The sequence below is a fragment of the Natator depressus genome, chromosome 9, assembly GCF_965152275.1.
Source record: "Natator depressus isolate rNatDep1 chromosome 9, rNatDep2.hap1, whole genome shotgun sequence".
Classification (NCBI taxonomy): domain Eukaryota; kingdom Metazoa; phylum Chordata; order Testudines; family Cheloniidae; genus Natator; species Natator depressus.
The window spans coordinates 47,441,923-47,465,643 of record NC_134242.1 but is presented as its reverse complement, the minus strand read 5'-3'; the positions used below and the strand labels follow the sequence as shown (position 1 = coordinate 47,465,643).

General features: G+C 43.8%; 1 protein-coding gene across 4 annotated transcripts in view; it reads left to right on the top strand.

The window, feature by feature from the left end:
- The window catches only part of GIGYF2 (GRB10 interacting GYF protein 2), a 153,996-nt gene that overhangs the window by 9,129 nt on the left and 121,146 nt on the right, over nt 1-23,721 (top strand). For 3 of the 4 annotated variants that reach the window (XM_074964058.1, XM_074964056.1, XM_074964059.1), the window contains exons 2-4: nt 7,618-7,695; nt 12,938-13,067; nt 22,885-22,980. In XM_074964058.1, coding sequence (XP_074820159.1) covers nt 7,655-7,695; nt 12,938-13,067; nt 22,885-22,980 — 267 coding nt within the window. In that variant the 5' untranslated portion in view covers nt 7,618-7,654. Of the gene's footprint in view, nt 1-1,449; nt 1,468-7,617; nt 7,696-12,937; nt 13,068-22,884; nt 22,981-23,721 lie in introns of those variants that run through there. The other variant, XM_074964057.1, reaches the window with a different exon arrangement.

Sequence of the window (23,721 nt, the reverse complement as noted above, 5' to 3'; positions counted from 1 at the left end):
CAATACTTCCACTTCCTGTCTGTTATGCTACCGATAGGTTTTCTGCATAGGAGCAAGTTGCAAGTGAAATCCTGCTGTCCAAAGTTCTATATAGCAGCTGTGAAAGTGACCAACCCATGGCTAGTTTCACTTTGCTGCTTGAGAATATTACTAATGGTAACAGGCAGTGAAGCAAAAGCTGCCCAAAGACTCAGAATATTTTGTGGTAGTTCAAAGTGGGAATGTTATATTTCCAATCATAAAGGTGAGAAATGTAATTAACATACAGAGGCTTAAATTCTGAAGGAACGATGTCTTAGGAGTCCTCCACTCTAGGGAAAGCTTTCTGTTAACTATAGGTGAGTGAATTTTCCAAGCCCTGCTCTACAAGACCTGAAGGTTAAAATGGCTGTGTAGAGAGATGTATGTTTTAAGTCTCCTGGATAAACACTGAATTGCTTGAAAAGGGAGAGCTATGTATTTCTTCTCATGTGTTCACATGTTCATGATGATATTTAAGCATGTGTTGGAAAAATGGCTGAGGTTGAGAGAGAATATTGCTTGGCTCTTCTCCAGAGTTCAGGTCTCCCAAAGTTTAAAACATGTAGCAGCCCTAAAGGTGTAAATTACAATCGGAAGAGCTTTGAAGTGGGCAATGATGACTTCCCTAAAATTACAAATTTTGTTGAGCTTGTTGCTTAGAATGTGAACTTCTGTTCCGCGTTTTGTCTAGTTTGCCTTCTTGTGGCATCCCCCATGGATAGTATAAAGCAAAATCAATCAGAACTTGGACAAGATGCCACTAGTAAGGATATGATTGAGTCATCGAGGTCACAGATTCCGTGACTTTAACGGGCCTCCATGACTTCTTCGGGTTCAGCCCCCACTGCAGCAGGGGTTGGAGCTGTCTCATCTCCTCCACCCCTCCCTCCCCCCGTGGCTGCAGTGGGGGCTGGAGCTGTCCCAGGGGTGCACACCTTCCCCCCACCCCGTGGCTGCAGCTGTCCCATTCCCCCCACCCCAGCAGGGGCTGGAGCAGTCCCGCCTCCCCCTCCCGCAGTGGCTGCAGTAGGGTCTGGAGCTGTCTTGACCTGCGTGGCAGTCAGTCCCATCCCCCCCACCCCCAAAGTCACAGACAGATGGCAGGCTACTGTGAATTTTTGTTTATTGCCTGCGACCTGTCTGTGACTTTAAACATAATCATGACAAAATATTAATCTCATTACCTTCAAAAGTTCATGGCAGGCTATCACGGATGAAAACAGCCTTGTGCAAGGTTGACAATGGTTCCAATAGGTATACATAAGCAATGCCCACTTCCCATAAGATTTTTCTGCTCACCTCCAGAAGAAAACACCCGTAGTTCCTGCTGACTTGCCATGACTGCCTTCACAATATCATTTTGCAGTGGCCATTGATGCACTCGTATCCAGTGCTGCTGGCCCAGTGCTGATCTAAAGAGATGTACGACGGCGTATTGGCTAACAGGTATGTCCTTGCAGAGTTGCGGCAATTCTGGGATAGAGAGGCGGGCATGCTGATGAATGTAAGTAAGGGTTTCTGAAATGCATCTGTTTGCATCTGGGACACAGATCCTGGATTAGGCTTAACAGGCTTCTGACAGGGACAGCCAGTGTGGCTGCCACAGTGCAGGAATTTGGCTTAGCCCAGTCTTCACAGTGTGACTACGGGGTAGTGAAACAGACAGTCAAACACGTGGTGGAGGAGTGCACGATTAGAAGATCGTGAGGGTGAACTACAATACTTTGCTATCCTTGATAATGCAGCAGTTAGATGGCTGAACAATCTAGATATTGACGTGTGACCCATATGGAAGAAGATGACTAGCTTTGTTTAAACCTGTTGTAGTCCAGAATGGTCAGATGAGTAGGTTTGACTGTATCCATTGCAAGGACCCGAAGGCTGTAGCAGTTGCTTTTTCTTGTGCCAGAAAGAGAACTACATCTAGGGCTAGGGTCTTGAAGTATGTCATCACTGCAGAATAAACTTGGGCTTTTATTTGGATGTTGCCCCAACCCCTCTCCCATCCATGTGTGGTGCTGGTTTCAAGCCATGCTAGCTGGCCTGTCTTGGGGTATAGGTAGAGTTCAGATGCTGCTTTTGCTTGGGCTGGCAACCTGTCCTCTTTGCACTGAGGATGCGTGCTAAATCAATCCAATGCAGACAGTCCTTCATTGCTTTTCCACAATTCCCCCTGCCTGCCCAGAAGGACAGAGAATTCACTCCGTATCATAGAGTGGCTTAGCTTACTGCAGCACTAAGAACCGTAAGCTAAGCCCCCACTGACACACACTGCTGAGAGCAGCATCAGCGAGGACACAGTAACGATGCGGTTTGGCTTTATGGGTTTGGGATAGGCTAACCTGGATACTCAGACATAGGTGCCAAGGAACTGAGTTAAATCTGCAGTGAAAACATACACAAACTCACTGAATCCAAGGGTATGCTCTGGTTCTTGCTGAAAGACTTAAAAAACAGTGTGGGGAGCTAGAGCAATTTGCACCAGCTGAGGATCTACCCCACTGTTTCTTACTCAGTCCCAAAATTAATCTCTGTACATAAAACTTTTTTTTTTCTCAACCTCCTTCATGATGTCAGCTATGTTGTGGTCTGCCTATAAACATGATGAATGTATTAGACATTTAAAAGCAATTTAAATATGCGAAAGCGAAACTCTTTTAGAATTGAAAAATTTGATTAAACATATAACTTTAAAATAAACTACAAAATGAGAAGGATTTCAGTGCAGAAGAGTAAAACTCCATCCTGTAAGAAGATGATACTAATGTCTCTGATGCTACATCCAATCACATAGATAGTATTCCACACAGGCCACTCCTTTAAACAATTATTCACCTAAGTCAGATCTGAAAGTGGTGATAACAGCCCAAAAAAACACAGCAGCACTGTACTTTCAAAGTTTCAGAAGAAAGAAAAACATATTCCTGTAAAAATTGTGGTGGCTTGTATATTTTTGTCTTGGAGTAATATTAATCGTTGAAGTACGCTGTGGTAAATGCTTTTCTGTTACCACAGGGGTTCTCAAACTTCATTTCACCGTGACCCCCTTTTGACAACAAAAATTACTATATGACCCCAGGAGGTGGGACTGAAGCCTGAGCCCACCTGATCCCTGCCACCGCAGGTGGGGGGCAATCCAGATGCACATCAATATTCTGGAACTCCAGACAGTACAGAGAATGTGTCAAGCATTTCTTCCATCCATTGGCTCCCATCATGTTTTCATCATGTCAGACAACACCACCACTATTTATTATATCGACAAACAAGGGAACACGAGGTTGACTGCTCTGTGTGCCGATGCGGTCAATCTCTATGGAAATGGTACATTGTCCACAAGATCCTGTTGTTGGTAGCCTATCATCTGGGTAACTCCTTGCTTAACATTGTAGTTACGTTCCTGAAAAATGCGACTTTAAGTGAAACGATGTTAAGTGAATCCAATTTCCCTATAAGAGTTCATGTAAATGGGGGGGGTTAAGTTCCAGGGAAATTTTATTCACCAGAAAAAAGACTATATTATATACACACCCAGTATAAGTTTTAAACAAACAGTTTAATACTGGTACATGGTGATGATGATTGTGGAGCTTGGTTGAGGTGGTGAAGTCAGAGGGTGGGATATCTCCCAGGGAATACCATCCTGCTAAATGACGAATTAGCATTTGGCTGAGCCCTCAAGGGTTAACTCGTTGTTAATGTAGCCTCACACTCTACAAGGTAGCACGAATGGAGGGAGGGGAGACAGCATGGCAGAGAGAGACAGAGACACACACCCTGTGTGTGAGAGAGAGATGCGCATTGCTCCTTTAAGTATGCTGACCCTACTCTTGAGTACACTGCCTTTTTAAGTTGATCGGCAAACTGAGATGGCAGATGCTGCCAGAAAGCTCCCTCCGTCCTGAGCCCTGTCATGTGTCCCCACTGCTCTATGGAAGATGGGCGTGCAGGAGCAGGGGGGAGGGGGACACCCTGATATTAGGCGCCCCTCCCCCCGCCCCCTTAAGCAGGAGGCTCTGGGGAGCAGCGTCAAGGCAGAGGGCAGGAGCAGCACATGGCAGTGCGGGGAGGGACAGCTGAACTGCTGGCAATTGATAGCCTGCTGGGTGGCTGCCACACAGGGAACTTAAGGGAACCGGGAGCTGATATGGGGGCTGCCAGTCCACCCTGGTTCAAAGCCCCCACCAGCTAGCTGCAATGGGCTGCTCTCCCTGCAGCAGTGGACAAAGCATGCGGCTGCCAAAGAACGTTATAAGGGAGCATTGCACAACGTTAAATGAGCATGTTCCCTAATTGATCAGCAACGTAACAACAAAATGGCATTAACCAGGATGACTTTAAGTGAGGAGGTACTGTACTCGGAATGCGATTGCAGACTCTCTCAGCAGAAGCTTAGTGGCCAATCACAAGTAGGAACTCCACAACACTGTAGTAAGCAACATTTTGAACCCATGGGGGACTCCAACCAGAGACCTCTCTGCCTCCCACTCCAGCAACAAATGCAGCACATACTGCTGTAGAGCAGTGGTTTTAAAACTTTTTTCCTGGTGACTCAGTTGAAAAAAATCGTTGATGCCTGCGATGCAACAGAGCTGGGGCAAAGGGTTGGGGTGTGGGAGTGAGGGCTGTTGGGTGGGGACAGGAATGAGGGGTTCAGGCTGTGGGAGGGGGTTGGGCTGTGCAAAGGGGTCAAGGCTCTGGGTTGGGGGTGCGGGCTCTGGGGTGGGGATGGGGATGAGGGGTTTGGGGTGCAGGAGGGGGCTCCGGGGTTGGGGCAGGGCTCAGGGCTTGGGCAGGGGATTGGGGTGCGGGCTTACCACAGGTGGCTCCCAGTCAGCGCCATAGCCAGGGTGCAGAGGCAGGCTTCCTGCCTGTCGTAACAATGCGGACTGCGCTGCACCCTGGAAGTGGTCAGCAGCAGGTCTGGCTCCTTGGCGGAGGTGTCGCCACCACCCCCAGCTCCCATTGGCTGGGAACTGGCCAATGGGAGTGTGGAGCTGGTGCTCTACAGGATATAGGTATCCACTCCCAAGGCGATTCTCTCATACTTTGCTGGTCAAATTAGATCAACTATGCCTTCCCCTTTCTACCACGCCTGCCACAAGTACGCCATCCCCACTTTTCCCAAGCTGCTAACACAATAGCACAATCAGACATCCTGATCTGTAGATTCTTCACCCCAGTGCATGGTATTTGGATGGGCATCTTCTCTAGAAGGGGAATGTTTATTGGAAGTGCAAGACATCCTTTGAGCAGCAGGAAAGAGTCCACTAGGCTTTCCTGCTGGACCAAGCGGAAAAGCTTTCCCCAGAGGAAATGGAGATTCATTTTCTTTTGGATTACCTCCTGTTTTTGAAGATGTCGGGGCTCATCCATAACTTTCTCAAGGTCTACATAGCAGTAGTCAGAGCCTTCCATCCCCCTGTGGAAGTGCACTCTGTATTTACAAATCCATTGACTACTAGGTTTTGGAAAGGTCTCCTCAGAACTTTTCTACCTGAACAACCTATTACTCCCCAGTGGGGCCTCAGCCTCATTCTTGTGGCACTAATGAAACAGCACTTTGAACTGCTGGCTTCATGCTCTATGTCCCTCTTTTCCATAAAAGTCACCTTCCTTGTGGCTATCACTTCAGCAAGAATGATAGGTGAACTTGGGGTCATGATGGCAGACCCCCCTTTCACCACTTTCCATAAGGACAAAGTCTCTCTGTGGCTACATCCCAAGTTTCTACCAAAGGTCATATCCCAGTTTCATCTCAACCAACCCATACACTTTACCTGCTTTCTTTCCAAAGCCTCTCACGTCGGCAGAGGAACAATGACTTTGGTCCCTTGACGCCTGCCAGGCCTTGGCCTTCTACCTGTAGAGGAGACCACCTATCAGGATGTCTCCTAGATTGTTTATCACAATAGTTGAGAGCGTTAAAGGGCAAGCAGTCTCCACACAAAGAATCTCCAAGTGGATGTTTGGGTGCATTACAATCAATCAGTTATTTGGGCTGTCTCCACCCCTTGGGATGAGAGCCTGTTGCATGTGAGCCCAGGCATCAACTATGGCCACCCTCCATGATGTACCACTTTGAGACACATGAGGGTGGCCACGTGGAGTTCAGTATATACCTTTGCTGCACATTATGCGTTGGTGCAGAACTCTGCGATGGATGCCTCATTTGGCGTGGCTATCCTCCACTCAACCATTCCATCCTCATCCTTGCAACTTCTTCCGAATTAGGTATTGCTTGTTAATCACCCTAAGTGGAATAAAGTAGGAACCATTGCTCAGAGAAGAGGAGGACGTTACTTATCTGTAACTGGAGATTCTTTGAGATGTGTGGTCCCTATCTGTATTTCACTTCCCACCCTCCTCCTCTGCTGTGAATCTGTTCAATTTGCGATGGAGAAGGAACGGGAGATGTGGTCTATCCACCCTGCCGTTATCACCTCAGATGAAACCATGAGAAATGAGGCAAGGGGATATGCACGGACTGAAAGAGTACTACTACTTTCTGCTCCTGCAACGCATGGCATGCATGTGTAAACTTCAGGTAGGGACCACACATCTTGAAGAACCTCCAGTTACAGGTAAGTAACCTCCTCCTTTTTTTTTGCAATTGTAAGTAATAGAACATTTTAAATGAAATTTCCTGGGCAACTGCCAGGATATCTTGCTATTTGCCATGGATAAGTGACTGGATTTTTCAAGCTCTGTAATTTATCATAACTTATAAAATGTGTAGCTGTGACTTCATTAATCAAACTTTTACTTCTGCAGAGGAGAGGAGTAGTGGTTCCTAAGTAGGTATTTGCTGGTGTGTTCAGATGTTTTTTTATTGCTTATTAATATCAAAAGAGACTGTGCAAATTGCCTTGTTTCTTCCTCTGCCCAGGATCAAATTAGGGGTGCTGGAAGTGGTGTCTGGGACCAAATATCCTGTTATCTAAAGTAATTGTATTTCATTTTTAATTGCATTATAGAGCTTAGATCATGGGTGGCCAACCTGTGGCTCCGGAGCCACATGTGGCTCTTCAGCAGTTAATATGCGGCTTCGTGTATAGGCACCGACTCCGGGGCTGGAGATACAGGTGCCAACTTTCCAGTGTGCCGGGGGGTGCTCACTACTCAACCCCTGGCTCTGCCACAGGCCCTGCCCCCAGTCCACCCCTTCCCATCCTCTCCCCTGAGCCTGGCGTGCCCGCTTCCCCCTCCAAGCCTCCTGCACACCACAAAACAGCTGATCGGGAGGTGCGGGCAGGGAGAGGGAAGGCACTGATCCGTGGGGCTGCTGGTGGGTGGGAGGGGCTGGGAGTGGGGGGGAGGGGGGAGCTAATGGGGGGCTGCTGATGTATTACTGTGGCTCTTTCGCAATGTATATTGGTAAATTTTGGCTCCTTCTCAGGCTCAGGTTGGCTACCCCGGCTTAGATTCACTAGTAGAACCCACTTAATCAGTTACTCTTTTTAGCATTTCTTATGGTTGGGATGTCAAGCTGCAGTCTGCCTTTGTGTATTGAGGACATGTTAACCTTATGAAGAAAATAATTACTCCGCTGTCTTCATGATATTCTTTGTTTGTGATTTATTTATTTATTTTTAGGTTAACACTTTTTTAAAGAGGACTAGAAAAGAAGAAAATGGCAGGAGAAACTCAAACACTTAACTTTGGGCCTGAATGGTGAGTCTTTTCTGTTTTGTCAGAGTGTGGGACCTTATTCTGAAAACTGGGAAGGCTTTATGGACATGTATATTTGAGAGGAGGGAGAGGCTGAATGGGTTATAAAACTGGATTGGGTACAGTGTCTGTTCAGCACTTACTCAAATCTAGTTCTGATCTATAGTGACTAAAAGTAATCTTCATCATATGACTACGTAGTGCTCTGTGTGAAAGGAATTGGAGGTTTTATGTCATTGTAATAACTAACACTTACACATCAGACTCTCCAGAATATCCAAGGAATGAACAAGAAAGGTGAAGAACTATCTTGATTTTTGAGATGGTTGATCCTTGTATCTGAGGCATATTGGTGAGAAAACTAGCACTGACACTACCATGATGGACTTGTTCTACAGATACATAAGCCTTCTGTTTTCAGTTTTGAAAATAAAAACTTGTAAGGTGGAGTGTCTCTGAGAAATTTGTACCCCTTCTCCCTCCCACCACATTCACAGTATTTATTCATAAGAAAAAATACCCGTGTTAAGAGTGGGCTTCCATGGATGCATTGTTGGAATGTTACATCATGTTTCAGTGATTGTTTGAGAGTCTTATTACAATACCCATCCAATGTGCTTTGTCCTTGACCTGATAAAGACTATTCTAAAGGTGTGATGGTAGTTCAGTCTTTGCCCCCCTTGCTTATTCAGTCTTGACCTCTCTGCTGAGGCAATACACAAAGATACCAATTGATGTTGCTTCGAAAGAGCTAGCATGATCCTTGGATGGATAAATTATGCTGGAGGCATACAAGAGATGAGACCACTACTGAAAAAATAACTATTTTTGTGGGCATACTTTTAAAAAGGATGTAGAACAATTGGAGAGGGTTTAGGAAAGAACTACAAGATGATTTGTCTGGAAAATGTTTTACAATGAGAGACTTAAGCTTAATCTCAATCTATTAATTAACTGAAGAGAAGGTTGAGAGGTTGACATCGCTGACTGTACCTATCCAGGGAGAAAATATACTACATGGTGGTTTAATTTAGCAGTCCAGTCATAATTAGATCCACAGTGGTAGGAAGCGAAAGCTAGAAAAGTAAGGCGCACATTTTTAATAGTGAGGGTAATTAAACATTGAAACAGTTTACGAAGGTATGTAGCAGATTATTCCTCCATCACTTGAAGTCTTAAATGAAGACTGGATGTCTTTTTAGTGGATTCTTTCTAGTTCAGCCATGAATCATGGGGCTTGATGCAGGAATTACTGTGTGAAGTTCTGAGTCCCATTTTATGTTGGTCAGACTAGATGATGATGATGGCCCTTTCTGGCCTTAAAACCTAGGAATCTCAACTTGGTATTAGACTCGTCAGTCAATTTATTTCTCAGATAATGACTGTTGTTCATATTCAAACTGGGTTAGATTTGGAAAGGTCTTCTACAAGTGAAACATTACACTGAGTCGTCCAATCTCTGTGGTATGGCAGTTTGGAATATAATGGTGTCCTGCTGATATAAAAGTGGGACTAAAGAAATTGCCATAGGAAGGTGCCAGACTAAAACATGAAAGCTGCATTAAAAGTGACCCACAAGCTAATTTTACAGAATTCCCTTAACTGTACAAATATGTACGGAACACCTAAATAACCAAGTGAAAGATGGGCTTTGAGTCAATTTTCAGTTTAAAACTTTTCTTTTAATGACAGGTTTCAGAGTAGTAGCCGTGTTAGTCTGTATTCGCAAAAAGAAAAGGAATACTTGCGGCACCTCTGCCTAGGAGAAGCAGGGACATGTCGTTGCTTGCGGGGAGCTGCCTGAGACGAGCACTGCCTGGATTCAGCACCCGAAAACCCCTTTCATGCCCCAACCCCTGCTCCAAGTCTCCTCCCGCACCCAAACTCCCTCCCAGAGATCACACCCTGCATACCCTCCTGAAATGCCAGATTCTAGAGCTTTCTGGTTGGTAAAATACCGGATAACACAGCTTTTACTGTATTAACAACAAAAGAGAAGGAACGCAAGCCAAAATAGGGCAAGACCAGGCTGAAGAATATTTGGATAAGATAGATGTATTCAAGTCACCAGGGCCTGATGAAGTTCATCCTAGGGAATTTAAGGAACTAACTGAAGCAATCTCAGAACTGTTTAACAATTGTCTGAGAATTCATGGAGGACAGGTGAGGTCCTAGTAGACTGGAGAAGGGCAAATGGTATCTTTAAAAGGGAAACAAAGAGGACCCAGGGAATTATAGAACAGTCAGTCTAACTTCAGTACCTGGAAGTATACTAGAACAAATTATTAAACAATCAGAGTGTAAGCACCTAGAGGATAATAGATTTATAGGGAATAGCCAGCATGGATTTGTCAAGAACAATCATGCCAAACCAGCCTAATTTCCTTCTTTGACCAAATTACTGGTGTAGTGGATAGGAGGGATGTGCAGTAGATGTGATATCTTTGTTTTAGTAAGGTGTTTCACACTGTCCTACATGACATTCTCATAACCAAACTAAGGAATTGTGGTCTAAATGAAATTACTATAAGGTGAGTGCACAGTTGATTGAAAGACTATATTCAGAGTAGCTATCAATAGTTTGCTGTCAAACTGAAAGGGCATATCTAGTGGGGTCCTGGAGGGTCAATCCTGGTGTAGTACTATTCAGTACTTTCATTAATTACTTCAATAATGGAGTGGAGAGAGTGCTTATAAAATTTGCAGATGGCACCAAGTTGGGATGGGATGCCAGTACTCTAGAGAACAGGATTAGAATTCAAAATGACCTTGACAGATTGGAGAATAGGTCTGAAATCAACAATATGAAATTCAGTAAAGACAAGTGGAAAGTACTACACTGAGGAAGGAAAAAATCAAATGCGCAAGTACAAAATGGGGAATAATTGGCTTGGTAGTGTTCCTGCTGAAAGGGAGCTGTGGGTTATAGTGCATTACAAATTGAACGAGTTGTATGTGGTGCAGTTGTGAAAAAGGCTAATATCACTCTGGGGTGTTTTAGCAGGAGTGTTGTATGTAAGAGGTGAGAGAGAACTGTTTCAGCACTGATAGGGCATTACCTGGAGATTGTATCCAATTCTGGGTGCCATGCTTTAGGAACTATATTGTGCATATATTGGAGAGAATCCAGAGGAGAGCAACAAAAATGATAAAAGGTTTAAAAAATCTGATCTGCAAGGAAAGATTTTTGAAGACTGGGCATATTTAGTCTTGAACAAAGAAGACTAAGGGGGTGCCTGATAAGTCTTCAAATATGTTCATGGTGGTTATAATCTGCAGCAAGGGAGATTTAGGTTAGATATTAGGAAAATTTTTCTAAATATAAAGGTAGTTAAGTTCTGGAATAGGCTTCCAAGGGTGGTTGTGGAATCCCCATCATTGGAGGTTTTTAAGAACAGGTTAGACCAGCGGTTCTCAAACTGTGGGCCACAACCCCATTTTAATGGGGTCGCAAGGGCTGGTGTTAGACTTGCAGGTACCTGAGGCCAAAGCCGAAGCCTGAGAGCTTCAGACCCGGTTTCGGGGCTCAGGTTACAGGTCCCCTGCCTGGGGCTAAAGCCCTTGGGCTTCGACTTTGCCCCTTCACTCCCCCCTTTCCCCCCGGGGGCAGTGGGTCTTGGGGAGGCTCAGGCTTCGGTCCCCCCTCCTGAGGTTGTGTAGTAATTTTTGTTGTCAGAAGGCTGTTGCAGTGAAGTTTGAGAACCCCGGATTAGACCAACACCTGTATAGGTTTACATGGTCCTCCCTCAGTGCAGGGGGCTGGACTTGATGACCTCTTGAGATTACTTCTAGCCCTAAATTTTTGTGATTCTATGAAAGTTTGATGGAGCATGAAGCCAGGCTCGTGGGAGGTCAAGTATATATATTTTTTCAAGCATATATTAGTTTTGTGAAGTTTATTAGTTTATATCTTTTGAGAGTTACAAATAATAAACTTTACAAAACCATGCAGCATTTACTTACTCTCCTGAGGCTAGGTTCATGCCCCAGCAGGTGTTCATGAGTGGGGTGATATCTTTAGCGTTAGTGATGGAGAGTTGCGTCCCAATGGAAGCCAAGAATCAGAATGAATCTGAACATCTTCAGGTCTTTTTTAGAAGAAGAAAAATTTTAGTGTAAAACTTCCAAAAGCTTGGGCTCTTAAGTCACAGTAAGTGCTTTTGGAAACTTTACCTTGAGTTTTAGAAATGGATTTAGAACCCTCCTTCCATTTGGCTATTGGGATATTCTGTATATATTGATCCAGAGGAAGGAATATTGTAAAAATAAACTATAGATTCTTTAAGGAAACTTAAAAAATTGGCACTACCAAATAGCAATAAGTATTATTTGCAGTTTTAGTTGGAATTGCACCACTTTGACACTAAAATAATCACTGTTGCATATGCAGAACATAACAAAATGGGTGATGATCAGATTATATTAATATACACTATTGCTTTTGACATCACATCAACTATGAAAGTTTACATGGGTTTATATCTCAGAAAATTAGAGGCTATGGAGTTTTTTACTTGTAAATCATTTATTTGAGTGTAGCCTATGTAACGTAACAAAAGTCACATCAGACAGCTGTTGTCTTTTTAAATGAGTTCACTGTTTCAGTCCCACTTCTTTGTGGGGTGGTGTCCACATCAGGAAAAGCATCATACCAGTTATTCTTGTTTGTGATCTTAGAAGAGGTTCCAAGAAATGTATAGCTCTTGCACCCCTAAAGATAGTTCTTTTGACTTAAGGAGCAGACACGATCTGCAGACATGTTTGGAAGCGATAATCTAAAAATGTGTTTAAAATAGTAAAATTGTCTAACGATTGCAGTATATTTTATAGTGCTTAAAATTGTTTATTTTGGTATTGTTTTAGACTAACAGGTAAAGTAGGGCTTCCAAGAAAGGTAATCCATGGGGTGTAGAAGAATAATTGAGAGACCAGGCCATCTTCTTATGCTGTGGTGGATAGCATTTCCTGATGTGCTTGTAGGGAGAAATTTAATTATACATCAGCAGAATGTTGTTGCTATGCTGGTGCCATTGTTTGGTAAGCAGGGTTTCTTTTTAATAATAAAAAAAAATAGTCCTGGGATTTTTTCCTCCACTGCTGTAGGGTATCTGTGAAGCCAATCGATTGCAATTGTTGGATTTATTTTATCCATCTCAAACTCTATTTTATGTCTGGTGGAGTGATATGATCGCACAGGTGTAGATTCTGTCCATTTTAATTTTGTTCCTCCTCTGCTTTGTTCTAGGCTGCGAGCTCTGTCCAGTGGCGGGAGCGTGACATCGCCTCCCCTTTCTCCTGCTTTGCCAAAGTACAAGCTAGCAGATTATCGCTATGGGAGAGAAGAAATGTTAGCACTTTTCCTAAAGGATAATAAGGTGTGTGTGGGGGGGGAGGGGAGGATAGGAAGAAGGCTTGTCTGTAATCCCAAAATCTTGTAATTATGGAAAGAGGTCTCTCTGTACGATGTGTGCCCAAGTTGTTTTTTTTTTAAATGCATATTCCTTAGTGGAGAACAAAAGTGCAGGTTCTTTATATATGTCCATGTGGTTCTCTCTCTAGGTGCACATGTGCACCATGCATATGAGATTGCAATCTTTTGGCCAGAAGTGTTCATAGGGGGCATGCCTGTAACCTGCATGTCCTAGTGTCCCTTCTTCCCACTTGAGGACACAAAGGGTGGAGCAAACCCAGCTGCCCTTAGTTCTTACCACTCCTGACAGCAAGATGGAACTTAGTCGTGTCTATCTACTATCCTGCAGCCCTGCTTTTCTAGTTAGGGTTTTAGAGTTTTTGTTAGTGTAGTTACCGTAGCTATGGGCCTTGGCCTCTTGGCAGGAAATTAAATCATGCACCTACTCTGGTCACTGATCATTCCACTTTGGCATTGGTGCTTTCAATGACACCTCCTTTGGTACTGATACCCTTGGTTCTGCCTCGCTTGGTACTGTCCTTGCCAGCTCCTAAAAATCTTGTCATTATGCCAGCATCCATTAGTCGGTCCAGTGGCAGTAACAGGCTTCTGTCAGTACCAGAACCAAAGATGTTCAGACTTACAAAATTGTTATCCCCCACACTCCTCTGGAGTCCCTCTTTCTGATTTATAGACGTATATCCCAGTGTCCTCAGCCTCTATCAACACCTGAGGTTGGCTGCACTGTATGAGTGTGTTCCTATCTCTTCTTTGTCAGATCATAATAGGGAACCTTCTCCTAGATTTGTCCCTCAATCTCCAGTGTCTATGAATAGAAGTCCAAAAGGAAGTCTAGAGGGCACTCTTTTCATTGACACCAAAAGAGGCATGGGTTGGACAGAATCCAAAGGCCTATGGCAGGGGTCACCAAACTTTGAGACGAGGGCCATATTAGATTTTTGAAGGGGCTTCGCGGGCCGAAGCAACTGTGGAAAAAATTAAATATATACAAAATCATTTAAAAAAAGAAATATTATTTTAGGATTAGTGAGAAGTATGGTACTGATGTTTTTCTGACAAAATTTCATTTAGCTGTGGTTCCAAGTTAGTGTTCCCTATCATCAAAATTGATTGTACAAGTTCATCAAAGTCGATCTGTCATTGGATTTCACATATTTCATCATCGAAAATGTTTTTTCATACACATAAGTAGTGCCAAACACTGACATTAATCCACGGACAAAGTTTTTTACGTGAGCATATTGATCACTTGGCAGGCATTTATAGAAGTCTACCAGATTTCCTTCCTTATATTTGTTCTTCAACAAGTCATTGGATTGCAGGTCAGTCACTTCCATTTGAAGTTCAGGTGGCAGTTTTTCGAGATCGCAATCAAATGGGTTTTGGAAGATCTGTATTTCTCCTGCATTCACATCAAGGTCAGAGAAACGCTCCTGGAACTGTAGTTTCAGATCAGAAATGATTTCTTGTGCAAGCCTAGTTGGGAATCGTGATTCAGTTTCTTGGTTGAACTTTTCACAACGTGTAAAATGAGTTGAGCAGTCCATCATCAGTTGGGATTCGAAAAGAACTAGTTTTTGCCTGAAAGCTTTTACCTGGGTTACAGGTCACAGATAAGCCCGTTTTCCCCTTGTAGTCTAAGATTGAAGTCATTCATGTGCTTGGTCAAGTCTACGAAAAGAGCTAATTTCCAAAGCCATTCATTGTTTGAGAGTAAAAGTAGAGGTCGTTTTTTCTTTTTTTCTTTTTTTTTTTAATTTAAGAACATTTTAGTATCAGTTCAAAGCTCGAAAAATCGCGACAAAACCTTTCCACAGCTCAGCCATCTAACTGAAGCGTGTTAGGGCAAATCGTGATATTCTGATTCTATTTCCACCAGAAATGCTTGGAACTGACGATAGTTAAGTCCATGCGAGCGAATAAAATGAATGGTTGAAACTACGGGTTCCATAACACATGACACATCCAAATATTTCCTGCACTATGCTTGCTGATGAAGAATACAGTGAAGAATCATAGGCTTGGGACTGCCCACACTTTCACAAGCTTTGTAGATTTGTCCAACCAAACCTTTTTTTGAACCACACATGTTTCTACCTCCATCGGTTGTAACGCACTTCAGTTGTTTCCATTGCAGGTTGTATTGAGAAAGTGACTTTTCAACTTCTTCGAAAATCTCTTCACCTGTGGTTGTTCCATGCATATTATGCACAGAAGCTAGTTCTTCTGTAACTTCAAAATTACTGCCGACCCCACGAATAAACAACAGCAGCTGCGAAGCATCGGCAACATCGGTTGACTCGTCAAGTGCGAGGGAAAACCACTCAAACTTCTTAGCCTTTTCATTCAGCTGGAAAATTATATTACTGCCAATGTCCTCAATTCTGCGAGCAACTGTTTTTGCCAAAAGACTAATTGTCTTAAATAAATCTACTTTTTCTGGGCATATTTTTTCGGCTTCTTGAATCATACATATTTTAACTAGCTCGCCATCAGTAAATGGTTTTGCTAATAGGTGTACCACTCAAGCTGGCTCTTGTTGCAGCTTCGTTCTCAGTTTTCTTCTTAAATGTAAACTGTTGTGACGATAGGCCACGTTTCATGGATTCTAATTTATCTGAACGTAGCTTTCCTGTAAATTGAGAGTAGTTCGACAAGTGCTTGGTTTCATGTCCATGAATGTTGTATTCTTTTAGCACTGCAATAGTGTCGTTACATATTAAACACAATGCTTTACTACCTGATTCAATAACAAAATAGTCCACACTCCATTGTTCTTTAAACACTCGACATTCACAATCAACCTTTCTCTTCTGTCCTTTTCCCAACATAATCACCCCAATAGCAACGGACTTAAACACAACGAATATACGTTTGTCACTAGTCTGACATGCGCTAAGACAAAAACCGAGGGAAACAACAATGACTCATCACACATCCGGTTCCTTCTGCTGCTACTAACCTACCTACTGTGTGCTCATCGGCTCTGCGACCCTGGCAGGAATGCAGTGACGTCATGAAGTTCCGCCGCCGCTCTGGGGTTTCTGCTGCTGGCCTCTTGCCAGCCAGGGTCCCGCCACTGGCCCCACCCAGCGTCCGCTGCTGGCCTGGATGAAGAAACCCTGGCTGGCAGCGGGCTGAGACCCTGGCTGGCAGCGGGCTGAGACCCTGGCTGGCAGGAGCCCGCGGCGGGAACCCCAGAGCTCAGCCCGCCGCTGCTCTGGGATTCCTGCTGCGGGCTCCTGCCAGCCGGGGTCCCGCCACCTGATGCGATGTTGGTTGCGGTGCCGGACAAATCGGTCCATGGGCCGTAGTTTGGAGACCCCTGGCCTTTGGGAATCCTTAGGGCCTGTGGGTGTCTCCACCTTAGTATCGTATACCATACCTGGTGTCTTGCAAACCTGGCCTTACTGGCCACTTTGGAACCCTAAAACTCTACTTTCTAGACTTCAGTCATCGAAAGTTCCTTTGTCTCATCACAGGTCTCTTTCTACAAGGCCTTCTGGAGCACTATAAGCACCTCACGTTGTGAAGCATGTGGCCAAAAATGAGGAGGCTCGGGAAGAAGAATATCTACGTCCTGCAGTACCAGTAGTCATCCCATGGACCTTCCTGGATACAGATGTTAAGCCTAATTTACCATCTGCAATTGATAATTTTAAGGCTTTTCAAGACCTGTTAAAACACATAGCAGATACCTTGGACATTGGGAGTGGTCCAAGGAAGTCAATAAATTATTCAACATGTTGCATCCCACAATATCAGGCAGGTTATCCACACCACATATGAAGTTATTTTCAAACCTGCCAAGGACCGGGAAATCACTGGCCTCCAGCCTTGCAACTTTACTCTTCAATCAACCTTCAGGTTCTTATAGTAAATTTATTACTTTGACAGTGACTTATGCCTACCTCTGGTAGGATAAGATCTCCCATTTTGCAGATAAACTACCTCAGGACTCTATGGAGGAGCTGAGGTCCATTCTTACTGACTGCCAAGACGTTGCAGGCCGCTCTAGATGTGAGAGCTGTGTCTACTTCTATTACCATATTGAATCTTAATGGCTGAAATAATCGGATGTACTGAAAGAGTTAGGGTCACCATTGAGGATGTGCCATTTGAAGGTTCTGACTTAATTCTAACATGGATGAAGTGCGACATTCTTTGAAGAATTCCAGGACAATTCTTTGCTCCCTGGGCCTTTATCCTCCAGCTTGGAGGAGGAGAGAGGACAAACCTCAAAGATACTGCTCATATTACCAGCAGAAATCTGCTGAGCTTCACAGAAAGAGACCCCTTCTTTCAGCAAAGAAGCAATTCAGCCTTCTTTTCAGCTACCACTCAGGTTGCATCTGGATCCAGACAGTAAGTTAGACATCATGGTCAAGAACCCTGGGCTGATCTGACTGGATGTATGCCCACGCTGCCTCCCCACTCTCCAGTTTGGCAGCTGCTTTTTTTTATTTATTGGAGGTCTGAACTGGAATTGCTATGGACCATTGGGTTCTAGTAGTCGTCAACAAAGGATTTTGGTCCAGTTTGAGCCCTTGCCAGCCCCCATGCCCTTCAAATCTAGCACTCCTCAAGGACCCCTCTCAAGAGATGCAGTTCAGACAAGAGGTGAACTCACTTCTATAGCTTGGAGTCGTGGAGGAGGTGCTTCTCGTGTGTGTGTGTGGGGGGGTTATCCCAAAGAAGAAAGGAGGATGGCTTCTCATTCAGACCTCAGCAAGTTCATCCATTGTTGGATGAATGATAGTCACTCTAGGCATTCATAATACCTTCTGTAGATCTTCAAGTTTAGTTTGCAACTCTTGACTTCCAGTATGCATATTTCTGTGTCTGTCCATCCAGTAGGCAGTTAATACCTTGTTTCCTAGTGTGAAGCTCATGCTTACTTGCATGGAGTTCTGCCTGTAAGACTTTGCATGGCAACAGAAATGTTTAGCAAGTTCCCAGCAGCTCACCTATCCATACCTTGAAGAATGGCTGATTGAAGACAAATCTCTTCAGAAGATACCCAGCTCAATAAGAATAGTCCTCAAGCTCTTTACCTCAGTGAGACTCAATGCAAACCATGAGAAATCCACTTTCTTTCCCGACTCAGACAATTTGAGTTTAGGACCACTCCTATGAACTCTAAAACAGCAAGAGCCTGAAGAGATTCTGTGCCATTGTGGACATCATCTCAGAATTGAAGTGTCCTCCCCAGACTTCAGTGTGAGACTGTTTCAGCTTATTAGGTCACAGAGCAACTTGCACTTTAAATTGTCACGTTTTTCCCCTGTAGGGATTGTTGAAGTCTGTTTTATCAGCCCAGCAGATACAGCATAGACGTATAGGTTTTAGTCTCTCCAGAATTGCTATCCTTTCTAGTCTCATACAAGGATCCATAAGAAATCTGCTAGGGCATACTTTTTGCTTCACGCCTCCTTACCTCGAATGGGGTAATGGATGCTTCCCAGAAAGGATGTGGAGCTCACCTAGGTCATATACAGATGCAGGGTCTTTGGTCCCCAAAAGAATCTCATATCCATATAACATGCTGAAGCTGAAAACCATACGTTTAGCATGTAGAGCTTTCATGATTCAAACTCTGAACGATGGTACTACAGTGATGCGCACTATGTCTCCAGAGAATGGAGAGTGAGATAATCTCTGTCAGGAGATAATACATTTATGGAAGTAGTGCATACAACATTAGATTACTTCCACAGCTGTATTTACCAGATTATCCCTACAGGAAGTAGTCCAAGAATGGGCTTTCAAGGATTCTGTCCTCCAGCAAATCTTCCTCTAATGGGGACCCTCTTTCTTAGACTTAATTGTCACCAACTTAAAGAAAGTGTCAAATGTTTTGCTGCAGAGGAGGTTACCTTCCAGATATGTTTCCAATCCTGTAGGTGAGGGATGTTGAAATGGATCTTTAATGGCCCACAGCTGGGCAGATTATTACCGGTACCAGTGAAAATTTGGATTCAATTTGCTCAATGCACAGCAGTTTATTTGAGAGAGAATTACACAAGCAGTAAAAGGTTATATAATACATCTTCCTAATAAGCTTCAGTTCCCCAAGCATATACCCTCAGTAACTGTGAAGCTCTGTACCTCGGGGGGACACCCTACAGCCCAATGTTTATCTTTATAAAATGATTGTGTGGTATCCAATGCAAAGTTGGTCAGGTTGGGTGTCTTTGGAAGGCTCATAATGCACTGAGCATGGTTGTTATAGTGATGTTATAGTAATTGTTACAGTAATGTTATAGTAAGGTTCTAGGTTATGATTTCATGTATATAGTTAGGAGGCTGAAAACGTATCCTCATGGCTTAAAGTAAGCCCATGCAAAAACTCTCCAAGAACAGAGAGGCAGTTCACAGCTCTTCAGGGCATGGATGGGACAAACCCAGCCCAGCCCCACAGGAACAGTGGACGCTGGCTTAGGCAGCAACAAAAGAATCTATTAGACCCTTGAGGGAGTCACCCCCTTCCTTTGGGCAGTTTGGGACTGCAATGAAGTAATGCTTACCTGACTCTGAAGGGGGGGGGGCAAAGCCAAGAGGAAAGAAAGGACATGATAAAAGGGAGAGACATTTTGCCATGCTCTCTCTCTCACCTACATCTACAGATGCCACCACCATCAAGCGTCTGAAACGCTGATCAAAGGGGAAAGCCTGACTGAAAAGTAACTAGCCAGCCTGTAGTGAGAAGCATCTAAGTTTTTTAAGGACATTGAAAATGTTAAGATCAGCTTAGACTGCATTTTGCTTTTATTTCATTTGACCAAATCTGACTTGTTATGGTTTGACTATAATCACTTAAATCTACTTTTATAGTTAATAAATCTGTTAGTTCATTCTACCTGAAGCAGTGCATTTGGTTTGCAGTGTGTCAGAGACTCCCTTTGGGAGAACAAGCCTGGTACATATCAATTTCTTTGTTAAATTGACAAATTTATATAAGCTTGCAGCATCCAGTGGGCATAACTGGACACTGCAAGACTGAGGTTCCCAGGGTTGTGTCTCGGATTGGAGGTATTGGCTAGTGTAAATGGTTGCAAGTAGCTGGGAGCAGCTTACAAGCCAGAGGCTGTGCGTGAACAGCCCAGGAGTGGGGGTTCTCACAGCAGAGCAGGTTAAGGCTGGCTCCCAGAGTCAAGGATTGGAGAGGCCTAGCATATCACCAGTCCAGATAATACTAGAGAGGAACGTCACAGTAACTATATTAGCCCTACCCGGTATCCTGATTGGCAAACCAAGCAGATATAGCTACCAGTCCTAGATGGAGTCTTTTCTTCTCAAGTACTTGGTCTGTTAAATGTCACCCGAAGCAGTGTCTTGAACCAGAGAACCTCGGGGTAACCAAAAGTCCAAGAAAAGTCACTTGTAGCAAGGGGTTGATTACCCTGCGACCCTGTCTTACAGTGTTACGGACCTCTTCAGATGTTAATAGAGGAACTAAGAACTATATGATATTCTGAACATTTATACCGTTGCTCTCAAAGGAGTCACATGTCCTCGAAATCTGCCCTGTGGGCATTCCATGCCTGGTTTTTCTAATTAATATTTTAGAAGGGACTGCAAGACAAAGACCGAAGGTCAGTTGATGTTTGCCTTCTCATCAATCATTCACCTGAGCTCTTAGTGTGGTGCCATCCTAAAGGGTAATTTTTACCTGGGTCATTCAGTACTAATCACACGTTTTCTGCGTTTTCTTTACTCTGTGAGCTGGCCATCAGCTGACATGACCAAAATTTCAAGTTGAAAACACACACACAGATAGAGCCTCTGTTTAACCATTCAAGTGCAATTTCAGCAGTCTCAGTAAATTTCCATACCAACTGTCTGATGCTAAGAGATCCCTGCTCCCAGAATCCTCTAGCAAATTCAGATGTACCAAGCCATACCAAACTCATGTTCTCCGCATTCATTTGTATGAATCACAGCAATTCATAATTCAGCAACATCCCAACAAGGGACCTGATATATACTCTTCCATGATCCCTTGAATTCCCAGCGTCTTCAGAAAAATGAGACCAGACAAGGCCTTACTAATGATAGCCTCAGTATTTGCAGTCCTGACCCGATAGACCTCCGGATGCAGCCTCCAATTGCTCTACCAGACTTGTTAGATGTTATTTCCCAAGATCAGGGCCAAATCCTGCCCCCAGTCCTTAATCTCTGCATCTGACCATATGCACAATTGATAGCTGAGCGTTATGAACAGAAGGTACTTTTCTGAAGTGCCAGGACACTCTTATTCAAAGAAAAAAGGCTTCTACGAGGCTAACATAGATTAAAGTGGTAAAGACTACTATCCCAAGCTCCTCAGCATTTGCTAGATGTCACTGTCTAGTAGTGTTTTGGGCTATTTATTATCTTGGAAGCTAACAGTTCTCTCCATTAGCTCAATTAGAGTCCACTTAGCTGCAATTAGAGCATGTCACCCTTCTATTTAAGGTCACACTATCTTTTCACATTCCATAGTTATGAAGTCAGTGAAAGGTATGGTCCATAGTTTTCCTTTACTTGGCAGCCTCCCTCTTTTCTAAAATCTTAAATATTGTCTTTCTATCCCTGATGGATCCCTCCTTTGATCCTTCGCCATCTTGTTCTCTACCACCTTTGACTAACAGGGTGAGCAAGATCCAAGTGTTGATGGCAAAGCCTCCTTATGCTTTATTGTATAAGGATAACACGACTCTCAGACCTCACCCAAAGTAGTCGCAGATTTACATTTGGATCAGTTCATATCCTGGTATTTTTAGCTATACTGCATTTGACTCCTGGAGAGATTTAAGTCTCATACACTGGACATGTTGATCGCACTATCATAACTCCCTCAGTAGGAAAAAACCCTTCTGCAAGTCACCCAGGCTTTTTGTATCCTTTGGGACTAGATGTAAGGGGACAGGCCATTTGACTCAAACTGTCATCCCAGTTAGTATCTAATTGTATAAAGATCTGTATGAACTGTCTAAATTAATTCACCCTCTTGCGTTATGGTGTGCATGAGTAGAGCCCAAGCAGCTTCATCTGCATGCTTGAGATTTACAGGGCAGCTACCTGAAGTTCCCTACACACATTCACATGCTATATTACTCCCTAGTTGCCAGATTAGATGTCCAATTTGGTAGGGCCTGCAGTCTCTCTGTTCAAACAGGACTCCTAGCATCGACTTCCTTAGAGAGAACTGCTAGATAGTTATCAAAAGTGGGATCCACATGGCCAAATACTTGAAGAATGAATAATTGCTTTCTCGACAGTAACTGTGGTTCTTTGAGCTGTTTTGTCCATATGGATCCCATGACCTGTCCTCCTTCCCTGCTAAAATGGAGTGCTTCAGTACTATGATTCTGTATTGACAAAGGACCTGAGGGGCAGTTGGGCTTGCTTCACCTCTGATGTCCTTGGGTGAGGGGTATGAGGACATGCAGGGCACAGGTATCGCCCCAGTGGACGCTGCTGGCAAAAAGAATCCGTTTGCATGCGCATGGGGTGCATGTACACCTAGAGTAGCATCCACACAGACAAAATATCTCTAAGAACTACACTTTACAGTAAAGTAAATAATTGTTCTTTTGGCTGGCTGTATTCATGGATGTTGGCTTCCAGAACCCTGGAGAAAGACAGGTGGGTATTGAACAGAGAGAGGAGTTTTTTGGTGGAGATTAGAAGGTGCATAGTGCCATCTCTGGAATGTGTATATCAGGGTGTAATGCTTGATCTGTAGTGTAGCTCTTAACATGCTATCTTCCCTGCAGATACCTTCAGACCTTCTGGATAAGGAGTTTCAACCTATTTTACAGGAGGAGCCCCTGCCACCACTGGCACTTGTACCTTTTACAGAAGAAGAACAGGTTGGTATCTGCAGATGTTTAAGAGATGATTTTGTGAAAAATGAATCTGAATAACTAAGAACATTCTGTGGACTGGGGCTAGACTAATGGCAGATGACAAATAGGCTGTATTTATATCTGAAAATATAAGATTAAGGTTGGGAAGAGTTAAGACTGGGAGACTTGAGCAAGTGTTGGCATAGAGTCCAGGTTCCTGGCATCAAAACCCAGTTGGCATCCTATATTGTTTAAGCAGGATCCCTTTGTTCATCATTCTGCTCCCGCTATATTAATAGCAGGCATCCCCTAGCTGATCTGGTAATCCAAAATTATCAGAAGCTTCCAAGAAATGAGTCTGAGATTTATGTAGCTTTTTGTAGGACCCTGTCTCTGAGTTCACAGAATTTTCAGATCAGTAGGATAGCAGTTAAAAGAAAAATGTAGAAGTTTTAATGCTAATTTACCATTTTGGTGATTGCATGGCTGCTGATTCTTCAAGTGTCCTCTGCCTATTCATGCTCATGAGATGCAGCTCCGATGGTGGAACTTTTCAATAGCATTGCCTATGGAAAGACACTTGGTCTCCCTCCTGGCCCTCCCTTTACTGTTCCTGAACATTCTGAGGGTAAGGCTGTAAAAGAGGGCATGTTGCTTTGGCAATTTCTCTTCCTGCTGCCATGCTGACAAATCAGTAACTGCTCTAGGCCCTTGGCCTGGATCCTTGGCTTAGATCAGTGCCTTCTGTACACTTTTAGCATTCAT